This window comes from Dermochelys coriacea, chromosome 1, assembly GCF_009764565.3.
Source record: "Dermochelys coriacea isolate rDerCor1 chromosome 1, rDerCor1.pri.v4, whole genome shotgun sequence".
In the NCBI taxonomy this organism is placed as follows: Eukaryota; Metazoa; Chordata; order Testudines; family Dermochelyidae; genus Dermochelys; species Dermochelys coriacea.
The window spans coordinates 324271228-324287320 of record NC_050068.2 but is presented as its reverse complement, the minus strand read 5'-3'; the positions used below and the strand labels follow the sequence as shown (position 1 = coordinate 324287320).

Below are 16093 nucleotides of genomic sequence, written 5' to 3'. Positions count from 1 at the left end.
ACCCTGACCTTCCTATAACAGCCTTGTGACCACCCCCCTCCCAGCCTGCTGTGAAATTTCAGATTTAAATATATGAAACTGTGAAATTTACAATTTTTAAAATCCTATGACCATGTAATTGACCAAAATGGACCATGAATTTGGTAGGGCCCAAATAATATTGCAAAGCAGCAGAAGGGTTCCTGGCCAGGAAGTGCTGTTGCACAGACTGACTTGCAGCTCTGCAGGGTCAGTGAAATATCTGTACCTGGGGGTTATCTGACCTGGGTCTTGCTCAGGGATAGGCTGCTGCAGCATACTGAGTGATGAGTCACTGCAGATTCTGTTGGAGCAGTGAGTCAGGACAGCTGACAGGTTTCAGAGTAGCAGCTGTGTTAGTCTGTATCCACAAAAAGAGTAAGTTACCCTGGCCTGGCTGCAAGTTTGCCTCACATATCAGATGAGGGGCACTTACCCTTGTTTTCTAACCAGTTTATAATAGCCAGTTAATTTATACTACTGCTGGATTTGGTCCCAGATCCACAAAAAGGACACTGACAGTGTCTACTCAGCTAGGGGAATCTAATACTGTGTTTATTTATAAAGCCCACACTACAACACTGTGAAGGTGCTCAGGAATAGAATGAATAGAAACATAAAATATATTAGAAATAATAAATAAAGCCATGGTTAGCATTTGATGCTGAAAAGACATGGCCAGTAATCTAGATTAAAGAGGTTTTTATTAAAAAAAAAAAAGAAAAAAAAAAGTAAATATGGATCTGTAGAGCTTTAACTCGCCATCCTGGGTCAAAATGTGTACATATTTAGCAACTGTCAGTAGCACTGCAGCCTGGGGCACACTGATCAGTTTATTACATTATAAAATCCCCAGATACCTGTTGTAACCTGCCTTGTGCTTGCCCAGTTTTGTCGGCTCAGGGACTGATGAACTACTAAGCAAGTGGAACTAGTTCATGACTTTGCAGCATTATCATTTTGCATTACAGTAGCTCCAGGAGCCTTTTCAGTACTTGGTTCCCACAGGCCTCGGCACTATATAGACATACAGACAGACCTGGCATATGCTCCAAAGACTTCAGTCTGATAACTATAGTTCTATTTATGCTTTTGTCAATGAAGCTGCACCATCCTGATCCTCAATTTGCCTATTTTTCAGTGTTTCAAAAGAACATGCGACTGTCTATTGACCATTTTGCAGTAGCAGAGTGCAATCCTTTCCATGTAGACAGGACTCATGGGATGTACTCTATCAGATGTGCTCAGAACAAATGCCTACTTTTTGTTGTTGAAAGTGGGAGAGGATGATCCAGGAGCCTGTACAAGGAACTGAATTGGTTTTGCAATCAAATTTAGAGTAGTTTTGACAAGAGCTTCCACTTACTCTGGCCAAGAGTACCCAGGCTTAAACATGTGCCATTCTGATAGTCTGATTATTTTTTTTGCTTGATTGATTTGTTATATATATTCTGTCATGTGACTAAACCAATCTTTTAACTGTGAAATGTCTCTAAATTCATTCTGAAATCCCACAATTCTCCTTTCACAAACAACTTTGGGGAGATGTTTTCCTGCCATTTCTAAAATGAATATATATTTAATATTCTTTACACCTGTGTTGTGCAATCAGAGACTAAGGGGAAGTATAAGAATCTGGTCCTTAACCTCTCTCCCTTAGTTTCCTCATCTATAAAATGGGGATAATTGCCTGTGTCACCGGGTGTTGTAAGCTTTATTGAAGTCTCCAAAGCACTGAGATACTTTGCTGAAAGGTGCTATGTAAGTGCAAAGGATTTATCCACATGCAACTGTTGCAGATATAAACTGTGAAGTTGGTTTATTGCAAGCTACACTACTGATTGTTCAGAGGAAGAGATCAGAGCGTTAGAAATTAGCATTAATTTTAAATTTAGCCAACCGGTAACATTTATATTATGTTCCCTAACCATTATTAAATCCTTATGTTTCTAAGTCTCATGGAGGGGATAGATAAGGAAGGCATTAGGGCAGCGGAAACGAACGAAAATACTAGTATACAGTTAAGGTATAAGTTAAAGCAGAATCAAACCTGGCAATTTTGCCTTGATAAATGGAGGTCGCATCTTTTTTTGGAGGGAACCATAGGGGGAGTTTACTAAACAGGTCATGTTCCCTCCATTTCCCAGCAACCTTTCCTCTCTTTTGCCTTCCACCACTCTTGTACCATATCTGGTATAGGCTGTAGGTGGGCACAGTCCCCACTCTTAGTACATGCGCACACACAGATCCAGAACATCCATCCCAATACGTTCTTGGGGTTCCCTTTTTTATTAAAAGGAAAGAGAATATAAGCATCAGCCTCAGTTACTTCCTGAGTTTAGTTGTTCGCATGGCTACTACTCTCTGTCCCTACCCCAGTTCCCCTTGTCTTAAAGAGACGCACCAAAACTTGGGTTCCCCTTGGTTGGAGGTCACCAGACCCATGGCATCTGTCTGCTGGGCTGAGTCTGCAGAATAGCACTCCATCTCAGTGCTGTGCTGGGTCGTAGCACCTGGGACACCCTGTCACAAAGAGCCCCCACATCCAGTTATCACCAGTGGCAGAATTCACCCAAATGGTAACTCAAGAGAGAGACAATTAAGCAACTTTCTTTAAAGGAAATCCGCTGATAGGAAGCAATATACACCCCATATACTGAGAGCCAGATAGATCCTCCAGATTTGAGTTCAGTGTAATTCTAAGAAATAATAGAACCTAGGACTGAAAAAAGTTGTATTTCTCTGTCATTTATGTGCATGTACATATATGAATAATGTCATTGTGTTACTATACATTTTACAATCGGGTAGAAGAAAATTCCAAGAATTCAGCTTACAGCATTACTGATTCCCATTTTCATTTAGCTTGAACTCCCATCAGGAGACTTACTGAGGCTTCTTAAATTACAAAGGCACAACCCTGGTGAGCCCTGGCACAATTCCAACAATGCCATTGTGTAGTCAGAAGCCTACCAGCACCCTTGCAAAACCCTGCCTGCACTTTTCTAACCATAGACCAAAGCCAAGAAATGACACAGCCTAACTTGCTTACTTGACCTTGTTTATGGTGTTATCTGGCAACTGTTCATTTTTGATCAGGCAGCAGAAGCAGCAAAAGGTCTTTGTGGATCTCTTTATTCCTCTCATTTCAGTGGTGTTGGGTTGATCTGGAAATATATCCTCCTCCTCTTCCACCCCCTCTCCCACCTGTCAGACAGACTGTCTCTCTCCTCTCTAAATGATTGATTGGGAGAAATGTGCTTACCCTAGTGTCTCCCTTTTAAAAATAATTTCTTGTTTTGCACTGTTCTATCAAGCTTAATTTTATTAAAATCTTAATTTTAATAAGGTAGCCTATATAATGTGAGGAGTATGCCATAATGCTGACATACAACACAATTCCACAATAATAAGAATAGCAAATAAAATGCATTCAAATAGGGGTTTTTTACTGATTTTTTTCTATGAGGAAGAGATGGTAAAAAGATTTATGGGAAAATCTAATTATATAAACAGTGTCAAATTTTATAGAAATTGTGGGTAACCTTTTCGTTAAAGAGGTGGAGAGGTTTGCATGCAAAAAAAAAAATTTGTGTGCACACGTGCTGCACAGGTACCCAGTTTGTGTTAGCTGCCCATTTGTGCATACAGTCTGCATTCACAGTGCAGAGGCATGTGAGTGTGACATTTCTAACTGGAAAAGGAGTACTTGTGGCACCTTAGAGACTAACAAATTTATTAGAGCATAAGCTTTCGTGAGCTACAGCTCACTTCAAGTGAGCTGTAGCTCACAAAAGCTTATGCTCTAATAAATTTGTTAGTCTCTAAGGTGCCACAAGTACTCCTTTTCTTTTTGCGAATACAGACTAACACGGCTGCTACTCTGAAACCTGTCATTTCTAACTGGGTCACCAAAAATCTGAGCGGACATCATTCTTACCTGCAATAGCAAGGGAATCACTCTGTAAGTGTTATAGTTTTATATTTTGACTTATTGAATTCTCATTTATTTTCTTAAATTTCCTTTCTCTTTATCCTGTAGGATGATTATTTTAAAATTCTTATTCAACTTTTTAGGAAGTGTCGCATTATGCCATGGGAAAGTACCATGTCAGGGAAAAAAAAAAAGAAATGGATTTACCCCTCTGAAAAAATACATTTGTCAAAGAGGTGACATGTAAAAATTTCAGAAGTGCATAAGTGACTTAGGAGCCAAATCCCATTTTCAAAATTGAAGTGGGATTTAGGAGCCTACTTCAATTGAGACTATGGGATTTAGGATCATAAGTGTCTCAGGCACTTTGGAAAATTTTACCCTGCGCCTTGATCTACCTCTTCTACCACACCACTGGGAATTTTGTTTCTGCTTTAAATCGAGGATTGCAGGCACGCAGGAACTTAATTTTCTGTGGTTTCCTGTTTTGTTCATTATGGTTCCCTGTTTTGTTTGTATCTTTTTGAAGGCTGGGATGCTGTGATGGACTGGAGAGATGTCTTATCAGGAGGAGAGAAGCAGAGGATGGGCATGGCTCGCATGTTTTATCATAAGTAAGTGTATTCACTTGCTCTTCAGGCAGCCAAGCTTTGGAGGCTTGCAAAAATGGTTTGAGCAGTAATAGTCTTTATACCCCTACACAATACTGATCAGCAGTTGCACAGGAAAAGAGACTTCACAGTTTGTAAGAGGTGTGTGTATGAGATCTGCTTTTTAGTTTGGGTGATGCTTCTTGTTTCTGCTTTAATTTGTTACTAAAAGCATTGCATTTTCCAGACATTACTCTCCTTAGCATCATGAACAAAAATGATCACATTGGGGCAGTCCTAGAAATACCGTGGGAAATATCGTCATACGGGGGATGTGAGTTTGAGACCTATCCTTTGGACCTTTACTCTTGGACCACCTGAGGCTGGAAACTCTGCAAAGGCAACACACTCAGCACCTGGAGGGATAGAAGCATCTTGAGTTGCTCTTTAGTTACTTTCTGATACATTAACGCTGCGGAGTAATACAAAGTCAGCCCTGCACCCAGAAGTTCCACCACCATGCACAGAGCAAGATCAGGAAGCAAAAGCCATTAACACTTATATTGCAGTAGTGCCTAGAAGCCAGACAGGTCTGGGCCTCATTGTGCTAGGTGCTGTACACACAGATACCAAATAACAGTCCCAGCATGGGATTCAAACCTAGATTCCCTGCTGGGTGTTTTATTTAATCAGAACATAAGAATGGCCACACTGGGTCAGATCAGTGGCCTATCTAGTCCAGTCCAGTCCCCTCTCTCTGATAGTGGCCAGTGCCAGATGCTTCAAAGGGAATGAACAGAAAAGAGCAGTTTTGAATAATCCATCCCCTCTCATCCAGTCCCAGCTTTTGGCAGTTGGAAGTTTAGGGACAGCGGCACATGGGGTTGCTATTAGTCAGGCTGGACCTATCCTCCATAGATTTATATAATTCTTTTTTGAACCCAGTTATATCTTTGGCCTTCACAACATTCCATGGTAATGAGTTCCACAGCTGATTGTGTGTTATGTGAAGAAGCCTTTCCTTTTGTTTGTTTTAAACCTGCTGCCTGATGATTTAATCAGGTGACCTCTACTTCCCTTTTGCGAAGGGGTAAATAACACTTTTTCTCCCCAGCAGTCATGATTTTATAGACCTCTGTCATATCCTCCTTTGTCGTCTCTTTTCTAATCTGAACAGTCCCAATCTTTGTAATCTCTCCTCATATGGAAGTTCTTCCAAACCCCTAGTCATTTTGGTTGCCCTTCTCTGCACCTTTTCCAATCTTAGTGTGTGTGTGTGTGTGTATATATATAATAAATGTATATACATTTTTAAGGTGGGTCAACCAGATATGCATGCAGTATTCCAAGTGTAGGCATACCATGCATTTATATACTGGCAATAAGATATTTACTGTCTTCTTATCTATCCCTTTCCTAATGGTTCCTAATATTCCGCTCACTTTTTTGAGTGCTATTGCACATTGAGCAAATGTTTTTAGAGAACTATCAATGATGTCAAGATCTCTTTGAGTGGCAACAGCTGATTTAAACCACATCATTTTGTATGTATAGTTGGGATTATTTTTTCCAATGTGCATTACTTTGCATTTATTAACACTGAATTTCATCTGCTGTTTTGTCACCCAGTGGATGACTGGGTTTAGTGAGATCCCTTTGTGACTCTTCATAGTCAGCTTTGGGCTTAACTATCTTGAGTAATTTTGTGTCATCTGCAAACGTTGCCATTTCTCTGTTCACCCTCTTTTCCAGATCACTTATGCATATGTTGAACAGCACAGCTTCCAGTACAGATCCTTGGGTTACCCTGCTATTTACCTTTCTCCATTGTGAAAACTGACCATTTATTCCTACCCTCTGTTTCCCATCTTTTAACCAGTTGCTGATCCATGAGAGGACCTTCCCTCTTATCTTACTTTGCTTAAGAGCCTTTGACATAGGATCTTGTCATAGGCTTTCTGAAAGCACACTATATTAGTTGGATCACCCTTATCCACGTGTTTGTTTGACTCCTTCAGAGAATTCTAACAGATTGGTGAGACATGATTTCCCTTTACACAAGCTGTGTTGACTCTTCCCCAACATATCATGTTCATCTCTGTCTCTGATGATTTTGTTTGATGGTAGTCTGTCTATTGCATTCCAAAGGCAGTAGTGTAGTAGTTCTAGGGTATAAACCTCACATGTGTAATTTAACATCAATCTGTTTTGAGTAGCTGCCCACTATATTCTTTTGTCAGCCAGAGTGGCTGCCTGTAAGGAGCGTAAAGCATTCCCTTCCCTCAGGTGCTGTATTCTTCCATTGTGGCCTGGGGCGTAAGAGAGTGTGATCTGGGATTGAACCTAGGTCTCTGGAATGGCAGGGTAGTGCATTATCACTGATCCACCAAGCTGGGCTCCTAGGTAAGGGCTTTTAATGTATTTTTATTAGAACTTTGGAGCTTCTGATGATATTGTACAGCATTTGCAAACTTCTCACTAATCTGCTGCATGTAGAGTGAAGCCTCTACTCTACTCCCATGCACTAGTGGGTTATAATTAAAGACCAAGGCAGTTTTACCTGAGTAAGGGTTTGAGGAGTGGGGCCATTGTGCTGTTGCGTACTAGCTTACAGTACTACATGAGTCACAGTGCTCTGAAAACCAGTTACCTCACCCAACAAGCATCATCTCTGTTCTTTAAATTAAGCATTGTATGCAGTGTATAGGAATGTTGTGCAAAAACTAAATGAGGAACACGTTTTGTTTTCTTTTCTTTTGAAAGACCAAAATATGCACTGTTGGATGAATGTACGAGTGCTGTAAGCATTGATGTTGAAGGAAAGATATTCCAAGCTGCAAAAGGTTCTGGGATATCCTTGCTTTCTATCACACACAGACCTTCTCTTTGGTGAGTATATCCAAGTACTTACAATGGGGGTTATTTTTAGCTTTCTATCAGATGATAGACTCACTTTTCTTCTGTGCTCCAGTACACTTGTTAAATCAATATCTATGCTCCTTTTAAGATAACTTGACTACAATAATAGACATGGAAATGCATTTAGCATTGATTTTCTCCCTTTTATGTACACCTACTTATTTCCTTTTTTAATGCATTTGAATTTTTCACTCTTAATAGCAACATGCAGATAGTGAAAGAGCCAATTAATTAATACATCATGTCACAGCTGGAGCAAATATCACCATATTATTCTGTAAACACAAAAGGAAAAGATAAATAGAATGGCTACTTCTCAGGCAGGTTGTCCATTGCTTGGAAGAAGAATATGGCCAATATGTCACCAAAATAATCTCCTCCTTTGTCTATCACAAGTAGGGTGACCAGATGTCCCAATTTTTTATGGACAGTCCCGATTTTGGGGTCTTTTTCTTATATAGGCTCCTATCACCCTCCACCCTCTGTCCGATTTTTGCTGTCTGGTCACCCTATTCACAAGGAGGAACAGACCCATCATTTTTAGCATCAATTATGCATTCTAATCCTGCAATGGTTTTTACCTCTCAGTGCACCCCCAAGCAGAAAATCTGTTACTAAATGGGAACCGTTAATCTCAAGTCCAAGTTCTCCACTGACACTTTCTTTTTTTATCATGTGACAAAAGGCTTTGTGCCCTCTTGACCTAACAGTTGAAATATGCTGTATTACTGTCCCATTCCCTTAGCTTCTCTGAGAAAAGGATTGCTTTTGCCATATTTCTCCCTAGTCAGTGAGACTAGTCACAGAGCAGAAAGTAAAGCATGTGTAGGATTGGGGCCTAAATTATGAAAAAAAACTCAAATGACAGGAAATCTGGAAAAATAGATGTTTGCCACCCACAAGGTCAGCTCCCATATTCCACTTATTTTTAAAAGAGATTAGATTACATTAAAAATAAAAAAAAACTATTTAAATATAAAAAGGGGCAAGCTTATTTTAAAATTGCTGGATAAGAAAGCAAGTATCTAGTTAAATGCACATTGGAAAAAATTGGAAAAAAGGAGTGGGGGAGAGGTGTCTAGCCTACAAGAGAGTGAGACCCCAGAGGGAGCTTCTATATATTGATTTGGATTGAAGGTCTTTGGAGGTCTATGTCCCCACTGTTTTTATTTGTTTTCAGATAATTATGGTGGTCAGGCAGGTTTCCAGTTCCTCCTGTATTCTCCCTTTGTTTATCAAAATTATCAACTGATCTGATGGTTTGATAGCAAGAGACACAAATTTTAATACATCCATTTCATAGACTTGTGGGGAATATACACTGTGTGTATTGGTCTTGAATGGGAAGAAGGAAGTACCAAATTCTGAGATTTAGACTTAAAACTTCTTCAACTCAGCTATGCTTCCCAGGGTATTGCCATGCAGAAACAGAAGATCAGATTATGAACTGTTCTCTCTTCCTCAGGGACAACTCTGGACAATACCAGTTATTTTATGTTTCATGCAGCAGATAGTCTGAGATGGCTGATTAATGCTGTCTGGGAGAGTAGCCAGTTTTCTTCTCAGGACAGTGTCTTCTTTCTAATTTATGTGACTTTTGTGAGTGGGTGTAAGAGGGTTGGTTAAACAATCTGTGCTATACAGAACAATGCATGAGAAGTGGTCATTATAATGATACAATTATATCTCATCTGCTGATTATGTCAGAAACTGCGGAAGTTTATTAATTTATCACATATCCTTTATGGAATTACATGATTTTGATCATCACCACTTTGTGATGTAGTTCAACATCAATAAACTTCACTTTCAATTACCCAGCTCATAACAGCACATCTGCTGGCACCCCCATGCCCCCCATGTTCTTAAGTGTCTGTATGTGTCTTGAAAAAATCCATGTGCAAATCTTGTAATATTTCTTTGAGCACACGCCCTGCTGCTGATTGAAAGATCTATGACACCTGTGCTGGGTTGTTGTTTTTTTTCACTACTTGCAAATCAAGTAACACTGGAGGACTGAAGTGTTTGGACAGACAAAGCTTACAGTCAGGCTTGAAATTCAGGAAAAATGACATGTAACATAAAATAAATACAGTCGCACCAATAGCATTCTGATGCACCCAGTCCTGCAAAATATCAGGACCTGTGGACTTTCTGGTAGGAAGGTATAATATCACATAGAAAGTAATATAAATTAAAATTAAATGGTCTATATGCTCCCTCCATCCTATGGAGTGGAAGGGATCATTTTATATAAATGAGGGATTGGGCTTGTGTAGAGGTCCCATAGCTGTGGAGTTGTGATGTCCTTGTGTGAAGGGGACTCCCTGGAGCATTAGGCATTCTGCTCAGGTAAGTGCCCGTAGAGAGAAGCTGCCAATTCTCTTCAGGTGGGTGGGCAGAAGAGAAGGATTTTCCTTGGCTGGTTGAGGAGGTGTAGAGGTCTCAGCTGCTTTGGTGAGTGCAACCAAGAAAGGGGGCTCCTCACTGCTGCCATTCCCCTATGGACAGAGAGCCCCAGATGCTGCTGCTGTTACAATATCTGAAGAAACAGGGCTTTGCCTGGCAGCTGCTGTTAGAGCATCTGAACGGGGGCACAGCCTCAGCCACCATTGCCCTTCCTTGTTGGGCAGCCAGGAAGTGGGGGACAACCACCTCCACCCCCTGAAGCCAAAGGCCCTGGGGTGGCACCCCTAATAACCCAGTTGAGGGCGCCCGCCAGCACCACCTCAGCAGGGAGCTCTGAGAGGGTGGGGGGCTCAATTGTTGCAAACTGTGGCTTGTCTTTGTCTACGCTCAGGGGTCAGCACCAGTGCAGCTGTGTAGACTGCTGACCAGCAACTGCTGAATCCCTGTGTAGGCAAGGCCTTAGGGTAAGTCCCAGTGACTTCCAATGAGACTTAGGCTACAAAGTGCTGAAGTCTTTTTTTGAAAATGGGACTTAGGCTTCCAAGTCATATACTTGCTTTTAAAAGCTTTACCCAGTGACTCTAAAAACGGCCCGTTCTCAGCCATGGTGGTATTGCAGTGTGAAGATGTTTTATACAAAAGTGCCTTGCTCAAAGTCTGCCTTAAGGCACTTAACACCCAGGAATCTCAAACCTTACTTACAAAAATGTCCCCAAAGCCATTACTAATATTTTAAATCCTTCTGCAGGAAGTACCATACTCACTTGTTGCAGTTTGATGGAGAAGGAGGCTGGCGTTTAGAACAATTGGACACTACTATCCGCTTATCACTCAATGAGGAAAAACAAAGACTAGAATCCCAGCTTGCAGGAATTCCTGAAATGCAGCAGAGACTGAATGAACTTTGCAAAATCTTGGGAGAAGATTCAGTGCTTAAAACAATGGATAAAGAGGAATAAATATCTTAATTTATGTTTGATATTTTTAATTTTTAGTTAAAAGCTTTATAAATTTAACACTTGTTTGCATGCATTGTGGTAGGCTTATAGCATAGAGAAACGTAGTCAGCAAAAAATAGGGCTTTATAAGATTTTAGCATTTTGGTATTACGGAAGAAAGTAGTTTGAACCTTGAAAAGTAGATCAGCAAATGCACTGTGTACAAGATTAGTTATGAGAGCTTACAGTAATTCCTAGTGAAAGCCCAATTCACCTTTGTTACCAGCACAGTTAGATGTGCTTGGTGAATTCTTGCTTGGGAGTTGACGGGCAGAATGTGCTCTCATGACAGATTGCCCTGTGCATATGATATGCCTGCTAAACAAAGCAAATCTGGCGGCATGGAGCAACGCAAGGCAGGCTTTGGGTGAGTATGCACATGCATGCAAAAATCTAGTTTGGGTACAAGGAAACATTTTCCTTTCTATATGAAACTGATCTGTTCCTCAGCTGAGCTGTTCGCATGTTGTTAGCTGCATTTCCCTAGGAAATAACAACATGACAGGCAGCCCAGAAAATAACTGTCATAACAGCAGCCATCCAACTGTCCTTTCAACCAATTAACAGGGCTTTAACAAGACAGATAATACACATGTAGAGTACAGAGTGCCACAATGCATAATTTAAGAAGCCTTTTTTCCTCAGGACATGTACGTTAATTCCTAGTAACCTTTCAAGGGATTATGAATGCCCATTATACAATATACTCTGGTAGGCAAGGAACTGGATCCCGAGTCAGAAGACTCGGGTTCTGTTCCTGGCTCTGCCACTGACCTGCTGTGATCTCGAGCAAGTCACTACCCCTATCTGCCTCATTTCCCTATCTATAAAAAGAGGATAAGACGACTCACCAGTGTAAGGCACTTTGTGATCAATGGATGAAAAGACCTATCTAAGATCCAGGTCTTTTTATTAATGCACCCTTTAGTTTTCATGAGCTACCACCCTGATAATAAAAATGCCCAGCAATTAGAGTTCTTTAAAATGTTACAGGCCTGTGTAACCATCAGTTAATGCCCACAGCCCCTCAGAAAGGTGAGTAAACATTGCTATCCTCACTTACAAATGGGAGAACACACAAGTTTGCAGCCATGTTTTCAGAAGCCTCTAATTGTATGTGCACCTATTTTTTACCTCCGTGGGAGCTGTGGCTGTTCTGAACCTCTTGACAGTCAGCCTGAAGGTGCCTCAAATGCAGCATGCTTCTGGAAACATTGACCTTCTTAGCACCTCGCTCAAGGCCAAACATGCAGTGAGTCTGGGTGAGAGACGGGAATAGATTTGAAGCGCTCTCAAGTTCCAGTTCCTTGAGAACACAGTGCCTCTGACCTTCCAGATAAAAGGTTTGCTGCATCCCATATTTTACTTAGCAGCAGCACAAGGGTAGATGAGACAGGATGAAGAGAGTGCAGTCCAGAAACGTGCAACGATCCCTTCCCCCTCTGGTACAACAGGCCACTCATAATGGTCAGCTCTGGTAGGTAGAATAGGAAGGGACAGCTTTTGAAAGTGTTTAGTCTGCTTTTGAGGAAACGAGAGGCTAAGCAGAGAGAAATTGGATCCGAAGTTTGATGGGTCTGTTTTAAAAGAAAAACAGTTAATTGTAGGGGATTGCTGTGTGACTGGTGCTTTGCAGGCTGACAAAGCTCCCTTGCAAAACACAGGCGATGTATTAAGGCTCAGGGAGGGTTTAGGCCATTTGCTTAGCTGTACTCACTGCTAGCTCTTCCATGCGGTGCTTCAGACTGGAGTTGCATTGACATTAGTTGCAGAGAAGGAAGCTCAATACACTTGCGCTAGAAAAGACTCCAAAACGCCAGCGGTTTGCCACTGCCCTTAGTTGAGGTTTCTGTCAGGAGGAGGTCAGCTGTAATTCCTGCTAGTGCTCCACAGAGGACTCGAGTGCCATCCTGACTGTGCCCCATTTCTGGTAAGCGCCACCCACTTTTCACAGTTCAAGAGAGGCTGTTGTTTTGTGGCAATGCAGTCACCTAACAGACATTTTTCTGTACCTAGAGATTGCAGCATCTGAGCCACTCACAATCTGTAATATCCTTAGTCTCACAACACCCTGTGCAGGGGAGAATTACATTGTACAAAAAAGACAATGTGACTTGTTCAAGGTCCCAAAGGAAGAGTGGGGTAAGCAGGGAATTGAACCCTCAGCGAGATCAGCCAGCTAGCTCAGGAGACAGGAATGATACATGGCCCCTCACCCCTTGTCTCTGCCTATGTGGGCACTGCCCTTTCAGAGTCATTTCACGCCATGAGTGTCTAGTCTCAGTACCAGGGTGTGCAGAAGACCCCTTCTTGTCCCACATCCTCAAAGCCATTTAGGCTCCTAACTTCCATTAATTTCTTTGGAAGGTGGGAACCTACATATCTTCAAGGGACTGGATCCTTGTGCCTACTTTTCCCCTTGCACACCCATGCAGAGCTAGCCACAGCTGAGATCATTAGTTCAAGGAATTTCATGTGCTAAAATCATAATGGAACCAGGGCCAGATGCTGGATTGTGCAGAACACTTCTGGGTGGGCTGTGAATACCCTCAAACCCTGTACAAATTAATGAAAACTCGGGGTACTCAGCACTTCACAGGATCTGACTATTACAGGAGAAAAGGCCGTGAGCAGAATTAATATAATCTCAGCAATGGGGGGAAAGGTGTTATCTGGAAAAAAATTAAAATACAAATTATCCAGCAAAACTAATTCATTAAAGGTCAGGGGTTTGTTTTGTTTTAAACATGTTTAAAAACAGTCTCTGCTCTCTGGGTATTAACACTGTAACTGCAATGAATGTTTGCTTTACTGATCAGTTTTGGTTCTATGCTAATTTCATCATTTAGGGCTGGATTCTATTCTCACAGATCAAACTCCATTAAAATCAAAGGGAGTTATGTCTGCACGAGGAAAGGAGGACTAGGTGCTTAAAGAGCTGTACTGGAGAATTTGCAATAGTAACTTCCTCCCTGAAGCCACTAAAATGATTTGAGTTCTATAATATCCTTTAGGTAAACTCAGATTTATCTTTGTGCATGTGCAAGTATTTTTATAAACTTATGTCCAGCGGTTTCAACAATATAGGGTATAGAATGTTTATAAAGTTTAAAATGAATGAATTGCTCAATCAAAGTTGTCTTTGTTCTGTTTACAAAGTTGTTTTTGTTCTGTTGGTTTAATGCCCTTTAAAAGCAGACCATTTTTAATGCAATAAATTATGCTTTACAGTTGTAATTTATTTCAACACCAAATAAATCCATGGCATTTGCTTTACAATTGTACTGTGTTTGTTTTTGAACCATTCAAAAAGCAGTCCAAGGAGCACGTGAGATCTCTGCCTGCACTATACTAAGAGAGCACCCAGATAGGGCTGGAGTGGCACTACATTCCTGAAAGAGGTAAAAACTTCATGGGATTTTTCAGTTTTTGAAGAGAGAACCTGCATTTCCTTCACAGAGGAGTAACAGGCTCAGATCCACAAAGATTCCTAGGCACCGAATGCTCCTTGATTTCAAAGGGAGTTAAGTGCCTAACTATCTTTGAAGCTGTGGGCTTTGCTGTCTAGGACAGACTGAAACGACAGGCTGTTGCTCACATCCCAGGCCAGCCAACTTTAGATTGGAATTGATTTGTGACAAGAATGCAGCCACCGTTTGCAGTGCGGTTTAAGGGAGAGGTTTGACGGTGTGAGAGCAGCACTGGCAGGAATCAGCTGCAATTAGCTAGACTAGCCTCAAAGGCTGTCAGGGTAATTTTTAACCCTAGGCACCAGCATGAACTACTAGTATCAGGACTTTCCAAACATCCCATACAAACAGGGCTGGATTAAACTTTTGTGGGCCTGGCACCAAACATATTTGTGGGCTCCCTTGGAGGCAATGAAGCATGGCGGGGAGAGGTCAGTCCCCTGAGCGAGGGGCAAGGCATGGCAGGGATGGCCCCAGCCTAGTGCAAAGGCACTACTTACAAACTGGCAGTTGCCAGAGACAGTGGTCCGCCCGACCATGTGCTACCAGCATATCCCTGCCCCTTGGGACATGCTGGCAGCACGCAGCTTGGGCCACGCAGCCCCCCTGCCCAACACCCCCCAACTCCCTCTGACCAGAGCAAATGCACAGCACCCTACACAACACCACCCTGCCCACAGCCCCATCACAATTGCCCAGCACCCCACACAGACCCCCATTCCCTAGTGCCCCAACACACAGATCTTCGCTGCCCCCTCACAGCCCAATACCCCCCCCCAAAAAAAAACTCCCCCACACCCTGCCTCCTGGCGGCAGTCACCGCCCTGCTGGGAGGCGAGTGTGGCATGATCAGCCAGACCAGGGCCTGCCTCAGCCGGGCTCGCTCAAGACCACTTGCCTGGAGGGACCCAACTAAGCCCCCTGCGCTCTGTTCCCGCCCCCCACTGGCTGAGACTGGCCAGGCTTCTGCACCAGTCTCAGACAGCTCAGCTCCAGGGAGCCAGGCAGGGCCCCGGAGGTGGTGGGTAGCAGAGACTTCCTGGAGCTGGATGTGCACTGGGTTCCGGCGGGGGACAGAGAGGAGCAGGGAAGTGGGGCCAGGGGGTGGAGAGGAGCCCCCACCCAGCCAGCGGGCAGGCCAAGAGGAGCATTTGGTGGGCAGGGGGAGCGGGGTCTCAGGGCTCAGTGCAGTGCAGGCTGGGGCCCCTTCTGAGCATGGGGCTGGCTGGCGCCATTGTAAACCCAGGCACTGCATGCAAACTACTTGCTCAACACATTTGCTGTGGACACCCTGAGCCCAGGCCCCAAAGGGTTAACTAGTCCTAAAAGAGACAGGCTGCTCAGCATATATCTACACTGCCAATAAAACCCCACAGCTGGCCCAGGCCAGCTGACTCTAGCTTGTGGGGCTTGGCCTAAGGGGCTGTTTAATTGTGGTATAGACACTCAGGCTGGGGCCTAAGCTCTAGGATCCTGTGATGCGGGAGGGTCTCAGAGCTCATGCTGCAGACTGAGCCAGAGTATCTACACTGCAATTAAACAACTCTGTGAACCCAAGGCAGCTGGCCTAGGTCAGCCGTGGATGTCTAACTGCAGTGTAGCCAGACGCTCAGGATCTGAGCCTGCCCTGCGTTAATTATATTGACAGGCTCAGAGCAGGTGCTCTGCAAGGTGCGGGAAGAAAACTGCATCTTTCATAGACTTGCTCCCCAGGTGCTCACATTGTCCCTGGTCCCAGATCTCCTGAGCAAGCAG

The 16093-nt window shown here is 42.9% G+C and overlaps 1 protein-coding gene across 1 annotated transcript in view; it reads left to right on the top strand.

The window, feature by feature from the left end:
* ABCD2 (ATP binding cassette subfamily D member 2) overlaps nucleotides 1–14147 on the top strand; it is a 64860-nt gene extending 50713 nt beyond the window's left edge. Inside the window, exons 8-10 of the mRNA XM_038392493.2 lie at nucleotides 4482–4566; nucleotides 7306–7431; nucleotides 10619–14147. Coding sequence (XP_038248421.1) covers nucleotides 4482–4566; nucleotides 7306–7431; nucleotides 10619–10829 — 422 coding nt within the window. The 3' untranslated portion in view covers nucleotides 10830–14147. The remainder of the gene's footprint in view (nucleotides 1–4481; nucleotides 4567–7305; nucleotides 7432–10618) is intronic.
* The last annotated feature ends 1946 nt before the right edge of the window (nucleotides 14148–16093 follow it).